The 17,618-nt window shown below is 43.7% G+C and overlaps 1 protein-coding gene across 1 annotated transcript in view; it reads left to right on the top strand.

Annotated features, from left to right (window-relative positions):
• Positions 1 to 656: 656 nt before the first annotated feature.
• The window catches only part of LOC143477250 (telomerase protein component 1-like), a 34,116-nt gene continuing 17,154 nt past the window's right edge, over positions 657 to 17,618 (top strand). Inside the window, exons 1-32 of the mRNA XM_076975793.1 lie at positions 657 to 777; positions 1,926 to 2,710; positions 2,908 to 3,078; positions 3,509 to 3,655; positions 4,861 to 5,025; positions 5,211 to 5,348; positions 5,517 to 5,588; positions 5,854 to 5,975; positions 6,217 to 6,374; positions 6,481 to 6,590; positions 6,703 to 6,781; positions 7,102 to 7,294; positions 7,414 to 7,633; positions 10,358 to 10,510; positions 10,842 to 10,913; positions 11,023 to 11,144; positions 11,356 to 11,427; positions 11,509 to 11,655; positions 12,050 to 12,341; positions 12,522 to 12,643; positions 12,786 to 12,899; positions 13,024 to 13,141; positions 13,259 to 13,447; positions 13,562 to 13,749; positions 13,880 to 14,027; positions 14,392 to 14,571; positions 14,963 to 15,055; positions 15,224 to 15,356; positions 15,505 to 15,664; positions 15,770 to 15,903; positions 15,988 to 16,076; positions 16,158 to 16,272. Of these exons, the coding sequence (XP_076831908.1) occupies positions 1,991 to 2,710; positions 2,908 to 3,078; positions 3,509 to 3,655; positions 4,861 to 5,025; positions 5,211 to 5,348; positions 5,517 to 5,588; positions 5,854 to 5,975; positions 6,217 to 6,374; positions 6,481 to 6,590; positions 6,703 to 6,781; positions 7,102 to 7,294; positions 7,414 to 7,633; positions 10,358 to 10,510; positions 10,842 to 10,913; positions 11,023 to 11,144; positions 11,356 to 11,427; positions 11,509 to 11,655; positions 12,050 to 12,341; positions 12,522 to 12,643; positions 12,786 to 12,899; positions 13,024 to 13,141; positions 13,259 to 13,447; positions 13,562 to 13,749; positions 13,880 to 14,027; positions 14,392 to 14,571; positions 14,963 to 15,055; positions 15,224 to 15,356; positions 15,505 to 15,664; positions 15,770 to 15,903; positions 15,988 to 16,076; positions 16,158 to 16,272 (4,936 nt within the window). The 5' untranslated portion in view covers positions 657 to 777; positions 1,926 to 1,990. The remainder of the gene's footprint in view (positions 778 to 1,925; positions 2,711 to 2,907; positions 3,079 to 3,508; positions 3,656 to 4,860; positions 5,026 to 5,210; positions 5,349 to 5,516; positions 5,589 to 5,853; positions 5,976 to 6,216; positions 6,375 to 6,480; positions 6,591 to 6,702; positions 6,782 to 7,101; positions 7,295 to 7,413; positions 7,634 to 10,357; positions 10,511 to 10,841; positions 10,914 to 11,022; positions 11,145 to 11,355; positions 11,428 to 11,508; positions 11,656 to 12,049; positions 12,342 to 12,521; positions 12,644 to 12,785; positions 12,900 to 13,023; positions 13,142 to 13,258; positions 13,448 to 13,561; positions 13,750 to 13,879; positions 14,028 to 14,391; positions 14,572 to 14,962; positions 15,056 to 15,223; positions 15,357 to 15,504; positions 15,665 to 15,769; positions 15,904 to 15,987; positions 16,077 to 16,157; positions 16,273 to 17,618) is intronic.

Here is a 17,618-nt window from a genome sequence, read left to right as displayed (position 1 = left end):
AGAGCTTCTCCGTGCAGTTTCCGCCTTCTTTTGGCAGATCTGTTAAGATGATTGGCTGCAGTAAAAAATGATTGACAGCTAACTCTGGCTGATAATTGGCTTAATAAAAGTTGATTGACAACAAAAGTCTAGCATCTGATTGGCTGCAGTCGAAAATGATTGACACATGCTCCGCTCTTTACCTACGCCCACCGCGGCTCCGGCCTGCAGAATTACATATATGGGCCATTTTGAATGGTCACGGAGTCCAAATCCGGCTTTTGACCCGACTAACAGAGGACCAGCTCCCCATCACACAATAATGTGTGTGTAACTTCACACCATACTGTACACAGGAGGAAGCGTCGATATTCAGCAATTATGGACATGGAATAATCTGAAATTCAGTATTTATGTGTCGTTTGTGTAAAAGCTCGTCCTCATGCCTTTTCCCGACAACACACAGGCAGGAAATGTTGCAGTGTCACTAATTCCAGTGTAACATCCTAACAGAAATAATCGGTACCCCCCCCCCCCCCCCCAAAAAAAAGAAAAAAACATTTCTAACCCCACATGGTGATCAAATGAAACATAAATGAATAAATGAATGAATAAATAAATGATAAATCGCATAAATGAAACTAAAGAATTGTGGTGCGCCCATAATCGGGATATTACGGTGATCCATGACAGCTGAACGGCACGTCCAGGAAGCACGTACTTGAATTTCTCGTTCATAGCCAAAACAAGATTCAAACACTTACAGATTTAGAAAAAGAAAAGAAATTTCCTTGTTTGGTAAGGTGATTTCACATTCATTTAGTTATTTGATATCAATCGTACGCCTTTTGTGTTAGGAGCACCGTTTATTTTTAGGTGTTATGTGGATAATCATATATCGTGCGATTACATAGTTATGGAATTAGCAAAACAACTTAAATGTCAAGCAGTTTTGGTGCCAGTCTGACAGTTTTGGTACCAGTCTGACAGTTTTGGTGCCAGACCTTTGTCATCCGTGGGTTTATCGAAAATAGTGCACGTGGTCAAACGTTCAATACATCGATCTCGGTATGAACTGCAGTTGCCGCCTGTATGGAAAAAGTACTGTTTCAAAATAGTGAACGTACATTATGTACTAATAGATATTCATGTCTTCATTCATTGATCATTATTGCTTTATTATTTTATGATACTTTTTAAGCTTCTGACACACTCAGTTACAACTAGTTGAGGATAATGAATGTAAGAGTGATGTTTTCCTGTCGCTGATAACACAGTCCGTCTCATCTGTTTGCTCAGAAATCAATGAGCTCCCATTTGCAGTGCCTACCACCTAAAGTTAGCAGTGAGCTACATTTCTCATTTCTTGAGCTTTAGATTCCACTACATCTTTAGAGGATTTTGTAGTATGTTGTAAAGAAGGTAAATCCAGCTTTTAGGTGATATTGACTCTCCATCAGTGGAATTTCCAAATAGAAATAAGTTTCCATCTATAAGGTAGGAAGATCTTATTTTACATGTACTTGAAGAAAACCTATGCTGCCTTAAACATTAGCTTAATTTTACTAAGTTTTTTGTGTGCAAAAGATCGATATGTTTTTATATGTGATTATATATATGGGATTATACAGTTCAGGTGTAGGTATACATGGTCTTGTTGAACCTGTATTGAAGTAATAAACTTGTATGTGGACTTTGTGACAATGGGGTGCCTTTTTGGGATTAATAAAATGAAAATTTTTTATTTAGTCATTGTCTGTTGAAGGGTTTTCATGACAGGCAAACAATTGTGTGAGTAAAGTCTAAAGGCCTCTGCCCCACCCTCTGTCAACTGTGTGGCTGTGTTTGCTCTTCCCGGCACACCCTGCTCTCTTAGTAGTGCAGTTTCTTGCTCCTTGGTTAACCAAAGGTGAAAATAATCTTTGCTCTTTTCTTGTGATGTCTAGATTTGCTGAAGCGGCTTGCTGGTTATCGGAGACACAGAGCCTCTTCTTCTCCTGTGCTGGTGGATATGAGGGTGCTTACTCTGCTCCCGTCTGTCCCGATGGGCGATGTGGAACCGTGGCGGTACTCCAACAGTACAGGCCCGAGCCTGGACAACCCTATTATAGCTCAGGCGTCCTCATTCCTGCCTGGGCGTCTTTCCTCAGCTCCTTCCTGGACAGAGCCGACCTCCACCAACACCTCCTGCCCAGCTCTGCAGCCATCCAGACTCACCACCTCCACCACCTCCTCCTCACTGCTCACCACCACCTCCACCTCACTGCTCAACACCACCTCCTGCTCACTGCTCAACCCCTCCACCTCACTGCTCAACACCTCCACCTCCTCACTGCTCAACCCCACCTCCACCTCACTGCTCACCACCACCTCCACCCCACCCACCTCTACTCTGCTTTGCACTGAGAATACCCAATTTAAGCAAGACCCCCTCTTCTTCCCCACGCTGTCTTCTTCTCTTCTCCACACTGAGAACACCCAGCTAAGGCTGATGTCTACAGCCCGTCCACATCTTCTAAACACTGAGAACAGCCAGTTGAAGCAGGACTCTTTTCTCTCTTCCTCTCTCTCCTCTCCTCACGGTCTGAGCCCTTTGTTCCAGAGCACACTGCCCCCTGCTGGAGGCCTTTTGCCTGCCTGTTGTACCAGTGTTCTTCCCCAAGAAAAGAGTGTAGTAGAGAGAAAGAGAAAAAAGCAAGACATTCCAACACACAGCGCAGGGCCAAACCAGGTGCTCACAATGTCATTTTAATGTTTCTCTCAAGCACATTTTATTCTGCTGATTTGTGACCGCTTGTACTCACATTTGCGATGCATATTTTCAAACAATTCCATGTCTCAAATTTTCAGTGGTGTAGTTTGCTCAAAAAGGTTTGCCATAACTTCAAAGCGACTGTATGATTAATGTTTGTATATGTGTATGCACAGCACACGGGACACGAGGACCTCGTGGAGATGGATCATGGACCATCGGAGATGCCTGTATTGGATCTGAAAATGACTGAGCGAGATCAGAAGCAGACGGTTAAGCTCGGGGAAGCGTTTGAAATAATTAACACGGGCACAGACGAACAAGCAGAATTACTGAAAGAAAGGAAGGTGTTGAACCTTGTTAACCTTTAAAAATAAAAATAAAAAAATAAATATATATATTTTCATTAGAGGTAAGGAATATGATAGAAACTTATTAAGATATGTAAAGATATTTTTATGATGTATAGTTTTTTCTGAGGTTTGCCGGTACAAACTATAAACAGTACTGCTATCTGAAGTAGCTATGAAAAAATACACAGTTGATCATTAAGAGAAGTACTGATGGAAAAGAGTATTTTGTCATTTATCACAATAATTTATCTCTCCTAATTTACCAACTGTTCACCTTTGTATATGTGATCAAAACTGTGATGAGGTAGTATTGCAGGGGGAAGAGGGATTAATCCCTCCATGGCCCTATGTATTTGACTTTGACGTTTTTAAAGTCTGATTGTCTGTGTCTGTTTTTGGTTGTTTTTTTTTTTTTTTTACACAGTATAAGCTGTTAAATCTGGTCTGCTGCTCCCTGGTAAACAAGAACTCTGCTCCTGACCAGAAGGACAGGGATCCTTCAGGTGTGTGGGACAGGATAAAAACCCTGGCCACAGAAATCACCGGCACTGATCCGGAGTTCATCCTCAAGGTATGGGGGTGGTCTGTAATTTAGGTGGTCTGTGTCTCTGTGCCTGTTTGAGTGGGGGTTGTGTCAGTAATTATTCACGTTTATGTTTATGCACGTGTATGTTTGTGTTAGCAGTATGATTCTGGACTCACAGTGATGTGCATTGAACACTGTATTGTGTCCCCCAATCCAGAGCCGTTTAGGAAAGACTTGGTTTCTGAGCGTGTGAGTATTGTAACAGGTGCTGGGTTACCAGTGCTGGGTTACCAGTGCTGGGTTACCGTGGTGCAGCAGAGCTGTAGTGTGATTTCATGTTCTCAGTGTTGGTGGTTTACATCTGAGATCAAAAACCTTTGGAGAGTAAAATGAACCAAAAGTGCTTTGATCAATTTGTGCAAGCGACTGAGAAAATATACATTTATTTTCTTAACCAAACAGGTTTCCTCTGCGTGTGTCAGTGTTGCTAAACTGTGTTACTATAGACTGAACTCTCATCACAAGCTTCAGAGATACTTTTTGTCAATCCGCTGCACACAATACAGAGAAAATGCGTGAATTTAAGAATGAATAACATATTTCTGACCTTAGCAAAACAGTTAGTAAAGAGCTTTTTTCGAACCAGTGCTAAGTCATAGGAAAGTCAATAAAACTTTTCTGTATACCCATAAATATATGCTGAAAAGAGAATACTATAGGTAGGTAGACTGGCTCAGAAAGTATATTGAGTTTACAGATGTACATTTATGTAGAAATGCCATACATTAATGGATGAATGAATGATGAATAAATAATGAATGAATTGTCTTCACATTTCCACTGTACATCCAGTGAACTTCTCAGCAAGATATGACGCATATAAATAAACATAATGTAACAAGATTTAACAGTAATCACTGTGAAAGGATAGAAGAAAGTTTGGGGGAAAACAGTGTGTGCACTATGAGTCCATCATGCAGGGTTTGTTGTTGGTTTGTTGTTTGGCATTTTGGTGTAACCATGTCCTTTTGAGGAAAATGTTTGAAGTCGGTGTTTCACTTTGCCCGCAGTATATAAGTAGGTTATACATTGTGTGTAGGGTTGTAAGAAATGTGTTCAGGCATTTTAGAGCACAGAGCTGTTTCCTTAAATGTGTGGAGACCAAATGGGATTGAGCGCACATCCCTAAAACCACAGGAAGCTTGTTGAGAAGAGCTTCATTACCTGTGACTCTTTTATCCCTCTACCAGGTAGCCGTCTACACCAGGCAGGAGCTGAACATTCGCATCACTGCCAACTTCCTGCTGGCCCTGGCCGCCCACCTGCCCGCCTCCAAGCCCCACCTGCGCAGGTACTTCTGCGCGGCTGTGCAGCTGCCTTCTGATTGGCTGGAGGTGACGAGGATTTACAGTGTGGTAAGGACTACTTTGAATCTGACCAATCCATGCTAGACCTGCTGCATCACAGATTGTGAGGCGACTTCAGACGTTCCACTCGTGCATGAATGTGACGTAAACAACTAAGACACCAGTACTATAGACGAGAACGGCGGCTGCATCATTGTACTCGTGTCTTTATTTCTCATTATGTCTCTTTCCAGTGTTTCAGTCCGTCTCTCCCATCGTGTCTGAAGAAGGCCCTGACGGATAAATTCAAGCACTTCAGCGAGTATCAGCTAGCCAAGTACAACACGCGAAAGCACCGTGGCAAGCACGCTCGCAAGAAACGCAAAGTCCCGGTACACAGTGAACGACCACGGGCCGTTGGTGCCATCCGCCGTGCATCGGCTAGTTCACTAAGGCTTGAGTCTGGAACTAGCATCTCAGTAGTATAAGCATTTTAGTCCTGTGGATGTGGCAGGCTGTGTGAGGACGTGCTAATGGACCGTCTCTTGCGTCCTGCACAGGAACCGTCCCCCAAGCAGTGGGAGACATGGGCCAACCTCGTCAGATCTGATCCCAAGATGCTTAAAAAATTTGTGAGTGTTTCCCTCACCAGGGTCCCTTTTGCATTTCCAATCGCAAAGATGGTGCAGATATACTTTTTCTATATTATTTCAATTTATTAATTATACTACTATAAGGTGGACTGTAGAGTTTTAATACACGTTAGATTATGAGACAATCAGTGGGTTAGATTATATAAATTATTTCATAGATCTGTGTGTGTGTGTGTGTCTCTGTGGGTGTGCGCGTGTGTGTGTGTGTGTGTGTGTGTGTGTGTGTGTGTGTGTGATTCTTCAGCTGTTGATGGATGAGCGTCCAGTCATGGATAAGAAGCAGAGTGAATTCAACATGAAGAAGCTGATTAAACGTCTCCATGTTAAGGAGCCTGCAGAGTTTGTTATGGCCATTCTGGGGAAAAAGTGTGTGTCCACCAACACGCGGCACCGACACGTGGCCTGCTCAGCGTTTACACACTCAAATATACTCGAGTGACACTTTAATAACGTTAATAGTGACTTTGGAATTCACATGTTTTTACAGATTTATATTTTCTCTGGTCATTAAGACCCACATAGCAGAAATCCAGTCACCTACAAAGTGGGTTGTAGTCGGACTCTTTAGCGTGCGTGTGTCCTGTGTGTGATTCGTGTGTGCGTGCAGATACCCAGGTGATCTGAAGGCCTTCACACGCAGTGGTCTGAGTGGTTTGTGGCAGAGTGAGAGAGCGGGCCAGCGTATGAAGCTGAGACAACCAGACACGTGGGAGACCAGACTGAGTCAAGAGGGAAACTCGGCTGCCACCTGGGAAAAGCTCATAGGTCAAGAAACGTTCCAGCTAGCGCACGCGTCCGCTTTTCACGCGCTCCTGATACAAGCTGCCGAAAATGGCCCGTGTGGTGAGTGTGCTCTGTTGTGTGACTGCAGACACTAACTCCCTGCCCTTCATGGCCATGCTGAGGAACCTGAGAAACATGATCACCCAGGGCATCGGTGAGGAATACCACAGCAGGATCCTGAAGCGGCTGACCTCCAAGGTGACGTCTCGGCCCACGCTAGCTCTCTCGTCACGTCGGTGTACGCACTCTCAAACGATTTCCCTTCACCTGTGTGGTTCACCTGACTAATACGCGTCGTGTCATGTCTCAGTCTGCTGTCATACAGAGCAGGCAGTTCCCATTTCGCTTCCTGTCTGCCTACAAAGTGATTATGGAGCTCAGCAAGTTAAGTAAGTCATGCTACCCAATATTGTAGTGCTGCTCAACCTTATAAGTATAAGTAAAGTATTGCTGTGGTGCAAATAATGATTCTATGAATATTAATAAATGGCAGATGTGAAATACATACCGTGCTGTTCATAAATAACGACAGAAAACTAGTTTTTGTTGTTTTGGTTTTGGATTTTCACATCTGTATTTCGGTGACCGTAAAGTCATTTGTCACAGTTTTCTACCTCCATACCACAGTTCACACTGTACTGCAGTGTCGGGAATCACTAACACGCCAAGGTAACGTTGTGCCTTTTGGGTGATGACTTGTTCCTTCCAGTTGGTGGCGCTACAAAGACGGTGCAGAGCAGTAAGGATGTCCTGCGAGGGATCCTGAAGGCCATTCCTAAGAGCAGTCGTTACAGCCGCTTCGACTGGTCCACGGCGGGACGGAAGAGGCTGCACGTGGTGCTCACCATCCCCTTCATCTATCGCCTCTACAGCGCCAAACGCCGCCTCCAGCAGACAGCCAGGCACGCTCTCGGTTTAACTCGGAAGTTTGCCGTTGGATAAAAGCCCAACGAGCTTCCACACAGGGCTGAGTGGACTGGCTTGAGTCTAATTGATGAGTTTTTCTCATTTTGGTTCCCAGTCAGAGGAGGTACACCCAGGAGCTCCTGGATCGCTACGGGCAGGCGTTGGAGACGTCCGTGCAGATCTCCTGTAGGTACAACATCCCTCCTCTGTCCGGATGCACCCTCGTCATCTTCACGAACCGTTTGGGGTCTCGTCCATCGCCGAAAGACGAGTACGACTTCTGTCTGCCTCCAGACGTCTCGGACACTACTGAAAACACCAGTAGTTCACCCTCGGTAAGATGGAGGACATTTCTATGTAGGACATTTCACGTGCGTTTCACCTTGCATTAGGTACTCCTATCTTGCATTAGGTACTCCTATCTTGCATTTTTAGTTGCGATCTATTCATTTGAATCTGTCTTATTAAGGACAGTGAATTGCTTACACTAATCGTACCTGCCTTGAAATGGGCTACTGATTTACTGAACACATTTGATGTACTTGCAAGGTTGGTGTATTAATGTATGTTTTAAAGTGAGGCATCACCTAATTATTTTTGCAATATGGCCTTTATAAGGTCAAAGGTATAGTCCGAGATACCCGTCGCTGCAGAAGCAAAAGTCCAGGGGGTGGAGCTGATCTAGATCCAACTCCTCCCACCATGGTGTTTTCATTGGTCTGAAGTAATTGCACTACGCAGAGTTGTATCAGATCAGCCATTCCAAATCACCGTTGTCGTCCTAAATTGCTATTCTTATTTACTCACATGCCGTTCATTTGTGAACAATCACGAATGTGAAAGTAGGTTAATAATTAGGGTTGCAACGGTATGAGATTTTCACGGTATGATAACCGTCTCAGAAAATACCGCGGTATCACGGTTATCACGGTATCACAGTTAGTTTGTATATTATTAAAAGATACACTGACCCTTAAAGAAATTACAAGTTTTTTTGTTCAATTAACTATTTATTGTAGAAACCTGGAACTATTGTAGCTATACAAAAAGTCTCCTTTAAAAAAAAAAAAAAAGCTGTAAACATGTTTATATAAATACTGCAAAATTAGAGAAACCTAAATCATGTATTTCAGTACAATTATTTAAGTTTAAATTATTTAGTATCTGATAAACTCAGCCTGGGTCAGTGTCTGATCAACAACTGTTGTAAACGTCCGTTGTACTGCCAAGTTAGAATATAACCAGATACTGCAGAAAGAGAGGATTTATTTCTGACATGACCGTCACAATAGAGATTTCTATTTTAAGGCGTTCACACCGAGTCTGGTTTTAACATATGAAAAACAGACACGTTAGAATTTGAAAATGAACGCATGTAAATTAATGGCGTCTTTTACATCCAGTGAAAGCAAGGACCATAAAAAGCTAGAATTATACTTTCACTAGTGACCGTAGCGCGCGACTCGGCACAGTTCTTTTGTCTTACGTTAACAAATACGAGCCTCTTGTAATTCCCGGACGAAAAATGAGAGAACGTGAAGACGTTAAGATTGGTCGTTTTGAAAATAAACAACCATTAAATAATGTGATGAAAAAGCTAATCATTTCGAGTATATGTATAAATATTTAACTTAAGTGTTGGGAAATATTGAAACGGACCTTTAAAGTTACGTACAAGTGCTTTAATTCCACCTTATAAAGGTGTATGAACCCTGCAAACATGACTTTGTTCATTGCGCTGAGGCGCGGCGCGCATAGTGCACGACCTCGCGAATCGACAGCGCGCGAGACCCTCGCGCACGGGTGGAGCCAACGTCATTTTCGCCGCTGATTTTAGTTTAGCTTTTTTTTTTTTTTTTTAACATTTGTTAAGTCTGATGCACTTTCTGTCATTCTCACCGCTGTGTGCTGAGTAGCTGAACCGGAGCGGAGTTGCGCATGCGCGGGTCAGTTTCTCCGCTGGCTTGCTTTTTACCGGTAATAAGCAGACGCACACGGTATGATAACCGTGCATTTTAATACCGTGGTATACCGTGAAACCGGTTACCGCTGCAACCCTATTAATAATAAACCAATTTTCATCTCGCTAATGCTAGTAACTAGTTTCCTTTGGTGATTATACTAAATCTGACTATTTCTGTTTGCACAAACAACCACTGTTAAGTTTATCTAATCTAGGTGTCTAAGTAAGTGAACTGATGTTAGAAGACGAACGGTTAGCTAAACAGAATACAGATGTATTAAATACTTATGTATGTTGTGTTCTTCATGTTGGACATAAACGGTTAAATTAATTAGTGTTTGCTGTAGTTACTTATAATTTGTAATGGTTTTGCTGTTCGGTACCGCATGGACACGTCGAGGGGGGTTATTCAGTAGTGTGTGCATGTAACGGCCATGATCCTCATTAACCAGTTCACTGAAAAACTTCACAACTAATATAATGCTATTTATATTTTTCCATCCATCTATAGATGCACATCACGGTTTTGAAAAAAGGACAGACACTTGTTGCAGTAAATACCACTGCACACCTGAAGTGTACCATCCTAACGAAAAAAGTAATTTTTATTAAAGGTAAAAAAAAATGAAATAGTACATATTTAAGAAATGTACTGTACTTTATTATGTTGGCAATCACAGATCATTATTCCTGTCCACTTTTACGTTTTCTTGTAAACTTAAAAAAACGTGTATTGTGTTATTTAAATAACATTCAAATAACATTTTGATCTTTAAACGGTAAAAGGGTGAATTTATTGGATTTCTATTTCCTGGTCGGAAAACGTAAGCGACACGTAGGAGGAGTTGAATTAGATCCAGCTCATCCCCCTGGACTTTTGATTCTGCAGCGACGGGTACTTGTATAGTCCAAGCAATTCACCTAACCTGGTTAAATGTATATATCAACTAAGCCTGCTGACCAGTTAAAGGTCCAGTCCAACCAAAACAAGCTGCATCATGCTGAGTGCTGCCATTACCTTTTCTTCACGTTGGGTGTGAATTCTAATTGGTTCACTTCCTGGAACGCCGTCTCCTCCCCACCAATCGTGCGGCAGGCGCAGGAGGCGGGGCTACTGCTGGCCATGATGATCAGCTACTGCTGCGAACATTCACACTTCCTGCTGTCAGACAGTAATGGCGTGCAGGAGCTTCAGCTCGAGTCTGACGCGCTTCTGGATAACGTGAGGCAGGGCCTGAAGCTGCTGCAGGTTAGGCTCCTCCTCTGGTCTTTCTGTAACACGTAACAATGTAAAAACACGTAATTATGGAACAATGATTACACAATGACTGTTAGCTTTACATATATTTAAATTTCCATGCAAATTAGGTTATATGCACATTAGCTTTGCATACATGTTTAGGTATTTAGCTTACATGGATATTAACTCTGACGTGGCACCAGCCGTGTTCGTTTCTTCAGAAGTAGTTCAGGTCCGTGTCGGAGGGGACTGCAGTGAAGAAATCGTATTCATGTTTATTTCTGATTCTGAGTGAGTATGATGTATGATATATGGTTGTTCTGTTTGTCCTTTCCATTAGGAATTTAATGATTCACCTCAGAAGATACCTCACAACAAATTCTTCTCCAAGCTGCTCGAGGAGAAGACGAAGGTCCTGGCTGTTTGCATGTCGTTTCCCAACTTGTTGATTCTCATATGCTGCAAAACCCTTTAGTATCCAGGTCTGTTAATTGTGGTGTCCTCCTCCCTCTGTCGTAAAGGTGGATAACATAATCTTACTGGATGAACATTACATGTGCTGGAGTGTGGAACAAGAAGTTACAAAGTTCAGAAAGGATTCTGTCTGTGATCCTTTAGTGGTGAAAATATTATTCAGATCATCGTAAGTTCCGGTTCATGATTGTCTGTATAAAAACATTTGTTAATTTCAAAAAGCTATTTAAATGTAGTTTATGTACGTCTAATTTTTCATCTTTCTGCCAGGTTTCTTATTACAAGTTTCCTATTGGTATATCTTCTTCATGTGGTTTCCTCTGTAATGTGAGATAATGAATTTTAAAAGTTTTAAACCAACCTCTCTACTTGTTTTTTAGGGTTATCATCGGTGAGGAGTTTGATGACCCAAGAAGTGTGCAACTCTGTGGTTTTAGTGAGCAGATTCTTAGGCAAGGCTCGTACGTTATAGGTGTTTGAGAGAGTGTTCTGCTATCGCCCGTCCTGGCCATGACGTGATTTTCTCTATGCAGGTTTATTTCAGAGAGAGGTTCCTCCAGGCTGTTGGACCACGTAGAGCGCATTGATAAGCTGCACAACATCCCTCTTCCACAAGGGGGCGCTGCTAAGCCCAAGCAAGCCACCAACATCCTGCCACTGCCAGCCACACCCAAGCTCAGGTACCACCATAGCAGAGGACTCCACAGAGCCGGAGCAAATATGGGAATATTTTATGTTTGTTTATGTTTTATGGCTTTTATGCATGTTGTTTTGAAGGACCTTTTTTGACCTTTACAGTGTTCATGTTTTAAACGCATTAGACGCACAATTGTCAGGCCAAAGAGGGGGAGTATAGCAGCATGCACAGAGATTACACAGAGATTACACATGTAGCACATTGCCCAGGCCTTCTTAGCATTAAAGGCAAAAGTTTTAAAGTCAGTAGTTTTAAGTGTTGATTTATTCAACTGAATATACCAATACAACAAGAAAGCATGTTAATAGATTTCATGTATGCATACACTGGGATGGATATAATACAGTCCACAACTGTTTTGTGAATCTTCTCTTCAGGTGGCGTGGGGTGAGAGTCTTCATCTCCTCCACGTTCAGAGACATGCACGGCGAGAGGGACGTCCTGGTGCGGAGTGTCTTCCCAGAGCTGCGGAGACGCGCCGCTCCACACTGCCTCTACCTGCAGGAGGTGGAACTGCGCTGGGGCGTCACCGAGGAGGAGTCGGACCGGGCCGTGGAGCTCTGCCTGTCCGAGGTCTGCCGCAGCCAGCTGCTCCTGGGGATTCTGGGGGAGAGGTACGGGCTGGTGCCCCCCCGGCCGGCGCTGCCCAACCTGCCCCAACACAGCTGGGTAGGACCAGAATCTAAACTCCTGTTTGTTTTTTGTTGTATCGACATTTCCTTTTCCAATCTTTTATCATCTTGAGTTGTACAAAACCCCCCACGAAAAGCAGAGATGGTGGAATACGTACGCCGTGACGTTGTGAGTGTCTTCTGCGTCGTGATTGGTCTCCTGCTTCTCTCCTTCAAGCTGGACTCCGCCCCCGCTGGGATATCGGTCACTGAGATGGAGATTCGTCAGTTCCAGGCCCTGTACCCAGACTCCGCCCAGGAGCGCATGATGTTCTACATCAGATCACCCCACCTGGCCAGGTACAGCCTGGAGTCCTGCTGCGCACTCTTACCCGGACCTTGTGCACCTTTCATTAATAGCATCATTTGCTGTTCTCAGTTCAGTGTGAGACTGTGCTGGCAGCGGTGTGTGAGACTCTGCGGGCTCGTTTGCTGTTCTCAGGTCAGTGCCTGCGGAGTGGAAGGCAGACTTCGCCGCAGAGTCCAAGGAGACCGCAAGGAAAATGGACGAACTTAAAACATGGATCCACAGCAACCGGTTCAGAGTCCAAGAGAAGTGAGCGTTGTATCGTCACACACAACCTGCGCGTAGCGTGACTTACACATTTCAAAGAAATCAAGCCGTGCTGTGGGGTTGACTGTAGATTAACTGTTCCTGTGGCGTTTTCGTCCTGTTGCAGTTACCCGTGTGAGTGGGGTGGGGTGGTGGACGGAAGACCTTACGTCAAAGGCCTGGAGCACTTTGCAAACGCTGTGATGGAGGATCTGTGGGCGTGTTTGCAGAAGCTTTTTGTGGAGGTCAGATTTCCACTTCAAAACATTGTAGATAATGATCTCTGCTGACATCTGCGTGGCTTTCAGTTGTCCCTAGCATCAGTTACCTGACGTTAATGCTGTCTTGATTAATGCTGTTAGGAGGCGGATGAGGCTGATCTGATGTCTGAGATTAAAGAACAGGAAGTATATTTGGAAGCCCAGCTGCAACGATTCCATGGCAGGAGGAAACTGCTTTCAATGGCATTAGAGAAAGTTCAGGAATGTCAGCAGAAAGGAGGGATTCTGCTGGTGGAGGGCGCCCCAGGAGAGGGCAAAACGCTCTTCATGGTAACCTGCTTTACGTGAAGCGCATGTAAACCCACATACAAGAACAAAGATGAATCCAGCGCATTTAAACTGAACGGGGTTGAGTATGAGGTTTTCTTTCTGTGTTTCCGTTAGGCGGCCTTGGCTCATGCCCTCAGAACTCCTGACAAGTCCAGGAAAGGCCCTGTTTGTGATGTCATATCCTATTCCACGGCTGCTAGCCAATCGGCTTCCAGCATTGAACACCTCCTGCGCTGTCTAGTGCAGTGGTTGAGGAAGAGGAAGGAACAGGAGGAGGAGCTGCCTTCAAACACAACTTATAGGTAAGTGCACAATCTAGATGTGTGTGTGTGTGTGTGTGTGTGTGTGTGTGTGTGTGTGTGTATCTTTGCATGGGGCTGTAAGAATGTTCTCCTGTTTGAAGAACAGTGTATATATATTTTGTTGTCATAGTGACCTGTTGTCAGAGTGGCACTCAGGATTGACTCAGCTCAGGAAAGACAGGAAAGATGTTCTGGTCTTGTGTGTTGATGGAGCAGAACATGTACATGATGCCAGAGGTCAAGGAAGTTCTGAATGGATACCACAACACCTTGCCAAGGTAAGAAAAACACACACACACACACACACACACACACACACACACACACACACACATACACACACGCACACACAAAATGCAATTAATTACATAAGCATGTATCCAGACTTCTGTAAAAGCACGTAGCATTTTTTGAACTTCATAGTAAACAATCAATAGTCATATAAGATATGACCAAAGTAAATCACCTGTTACATTATGGTTAAGGTCTAAGGTGAGGAGCGTACGAAGTGTGTGTGTGTGTAAGTGTGTGTGTGTGTGTGTGTGTGTGTGTGTGTGTGTGTGTGTGTGTGTGTGTGTGTGTGTGTGTGTGTGTGTGTGTTTAGAAACCATTCTTTCTGTTTCCCTCCGTCTCTTCCTTCAGGGTGTCTGCCTGGTCCTTAGTGTCACTAGATCTTCACCCCTCCAGAACACCCTAAGCAAAAAGAAAGGTTCCGTATTGTTTCCACTGGGACAGTTGTGCCTGCCGGACAGAAAGGAAATAGTACAGAAGGAGCTTGAAGCGTGTGGAAAGAAACTGAGTGATTCTGCGTTTAATAACCAGGTCTGTCTCACTCTGTCACTCTGATTTACTGTTGAGAGGATCTGAGTGTATGAATAAAATCAGTGTGTGTGTGTGTGTGTGTGTGTAATAAGATCAGTGTGTGTGTGTGTGTGTGTGTGTGTGTGTGTGTAATAAGATCAGTGTGTGTATGAATAAGATCTGTGTGTGTGTGTGTGTGTGTGTGTGTGTGTGTGTGTGTGTGTGTGTGTGTGTGTGTGTGTGTGTGTGTGTGTGTAATAAAATCAGTGTGTGTGTGTGTAATAAGATCAGTGTGTGTGTGTGTAATAAGATCAGTGTGTGTGTGTGTAATAAGATCGGTGTGTGTGTGTGTAATAAGATCGGTGTGTGTGTGTGTAATAAGATCGGTGTGTGTTGGTCTTCGTACCTGCAGCTTCAGTCTCTGATGATGAAGAAGGCAGCCATGAGTCCCCTTTACCTCCATTTAGCCTGCGAGGAGCTCCGAAATTATGCCACCTTTGATAAGGTGAGATTGGTGCAGTTCTGATGATGATGATGAAGGTCTGTTGCATAAAAAAATGCAAAAGAAATCACTTAAAATCCACAGCTCACAGATTTGAGTTCTTTTTGAAAGGGACAACAAGGCTTCCATGAGGACAGATGATGATGATGATGATGACTGCATGTTTTCCAGATGAAGGCCAGTCTGCAGGCTCTTCCTCCCTCTGTGTGCGAGCTGGTGAAGTACGGCCTGGTCCGTCTGCAGACGCAGTACTGCGGGGCAGGGCTGGCCCGGGCGCTGGCTGCACTGGCCCTCAGCTCCACGGGTACGACCAGAACCAGGACCTGCATCAGTAAAGCCCTCTGTGTTGTACCTTTAAATGGCTTAACAACTGCTGCTCTATTATCATTGCTTTCTGTTCTTCACATTCTGCGTGACTTGAACGATCTCCGTCGCTCTGCTGCCCCCTTCAGGCCTGAGGGAGAGAGATCTGTACTCCTTACTGAACCTGAGCAATGACCTGACCGCCACACCACAACCTTTGACCTGGCAGGAAGTGCTTGCACTTGCCCGATGCCCAAAGAGCCGGGTGCCCATGGCAACGTTTTCCCACCTAGCTCGAAGTCTACAGAGGTGAACATAATGAAATGGCAGGTCATCGGTGTGCCTTGTTGCAAAACAGTATGTAAGCATCTTTTTCCAGGACAATGACCTTGAACCTTGACCTTTACATTGCAGCATGATCCGGCCATCTTTTTCTCAGGAGCCGGATGAGCCTCTGACTTTGACCAATCCAGACATCAGGTTGGCTTTTGATCAGCTCTACCTCTCTGACAAGGAGGTCAAAGACGCAGCGCATCTGATACTAGCAGGTAGTACAGCCACTTTCTATAGGTTCTGTTCAAACAAGGAGTCTTTCTATACTATTTATATGCTACAATCTGTGTCTTTCACAGCTCACCTCTGGGTGCGGTCGGACCCTCACGGAAATGACACGTTTCTTCACTGTGATGCTAACACACTTGTTCATTTACCTGTCCACCTGGTCAGTCGTCTGTCCTATTCACTTTAATAGTTTAGACCCTCTCCACTATCAAAACTCACTGTTGGTCATTTTTCTTCTCAGATGAGATGTGGTCAGTGGGAGGCCTTGCACTTCCTGCTTTCCAGTTACTACTTCCTGTATGCTAATGTGCTTCATGGACTCCTGCACCCTCTCTTGGAGACGTACATCCTGTTCGGTAGGTACACTGCAGCTTGGAAATGTTCTCATAGGACTGTATGACAATCTATGTTCTCATAGGACTGTATGACAATCTTATGTTCTCATAGGACTGTATGACAATCTTATGTTCTCATAGGACTGTATGACAATCTTATGTTCTCGTAGGACTGTATGACAATCTTATGTTTTCGTAGGACTGTATGACAATCTTATGTTCTCATAGGACTGTATGACAATCTATGTTCTCATAGGACTGTATGACATTACATTCACTTTTAAGTTCAACAAATTGTCACAACCAACATGAACATCTCTATAGGAATGTGCAAGAGAGTGTTAATTAGAATATTTATCATTTGTGAATAACTGTGAATATTTGCCTTATAAGCCTCAGTGACCTGCCCTTTTTATCTGAATTGTTATTAATTAAAAAAGACTTCTAAAGGCAAGAAATAAAGGTCATGTGATCCTCACCTCACCTAATATTCGCATGTCAGGATTTAGCACAACAGGCTTTAGCAGACCAGATGAATGACTAGTGACACGATTTAGATGTGAGAAGATCAGAGTCTCTGTCGGTGTGAGGACACTTCTTCTAATGTAGAACTGGGTCTGAGTACCTGGTTCTGGGGTCTTTGGGTGTTTTGGGTCTCACATTGTCAGGTCCCCTCTACAAGGTGACACACTCAGGGTGGATTAGGCCTCAGCTTAAGCCTTAGAGTTATTCGTGTCAAATTGACATGTAATCATGACGGTGAAAAAGTGTGATGTGCAGTACACAGAGAATTAGCGTCAAATAGCAGCACCCAGGATACATGCCATAAAAAACCTGATAGAAACCAGAAGAAAGAGGGACTATGGCAAAGAATGCTAAACAAGGCTTAAACAAAATGGCTAACAATACAATAACAGGCAGTGGAAATACAGAAGCTTGGATACACTCAATTGGCTGTAGAATCAAAGATCAGCCAAGCATACCACTAAACACATGGTATAAATGAGTCTGGTGTGAGTCTGGTAAAACTAACAGGACAATCATTTGAGCAGAAAAGGTCCTTCCAATATTCTTGGCTAGCCATGCTAAATTAAAAGTATTTAAAGTATTCCTCGTGATTTAGGAGAAAATCTCATAAATTTAGTAGGTAAGTTCAGAGGTGTCAATTCCAGGTTCAGAAAGTAAAAGTCCTCACCAGGATTTTGCTCAGGCTTCCTGGATTGTGTTGATTCCACTAGTTTTACCTGGATTACACTAATTAGAAAATCTAGCAAGCTTGAGCAAAATTTCTGAAATTGGACTTGACACCAGAACCAGGAAGCTGCCTAACTGTATTCCGTCCTCCTGAAGTCAGCACACCTGGATGT

Source organism: Brachyhypopomus gauderio, chromosome 16, assembly GCF_052324685.1.
Source record: "Brachyhypopomus gauderio isolate BG-103 chromosome 16, BGAUD_0.2, whole genome shotgun sequence".
NCBI lineage: Eukaryota > Metazoa > Chordata > Actinopteri > Gymnotiformes > Hypopomidae > Brachyhypopomus > Brachyhypopomus gauderio.
Note: the sequence above shows the minus strand (reverse complement) of the source record. Positions and strands in the feature narration are given on the sequence as shown.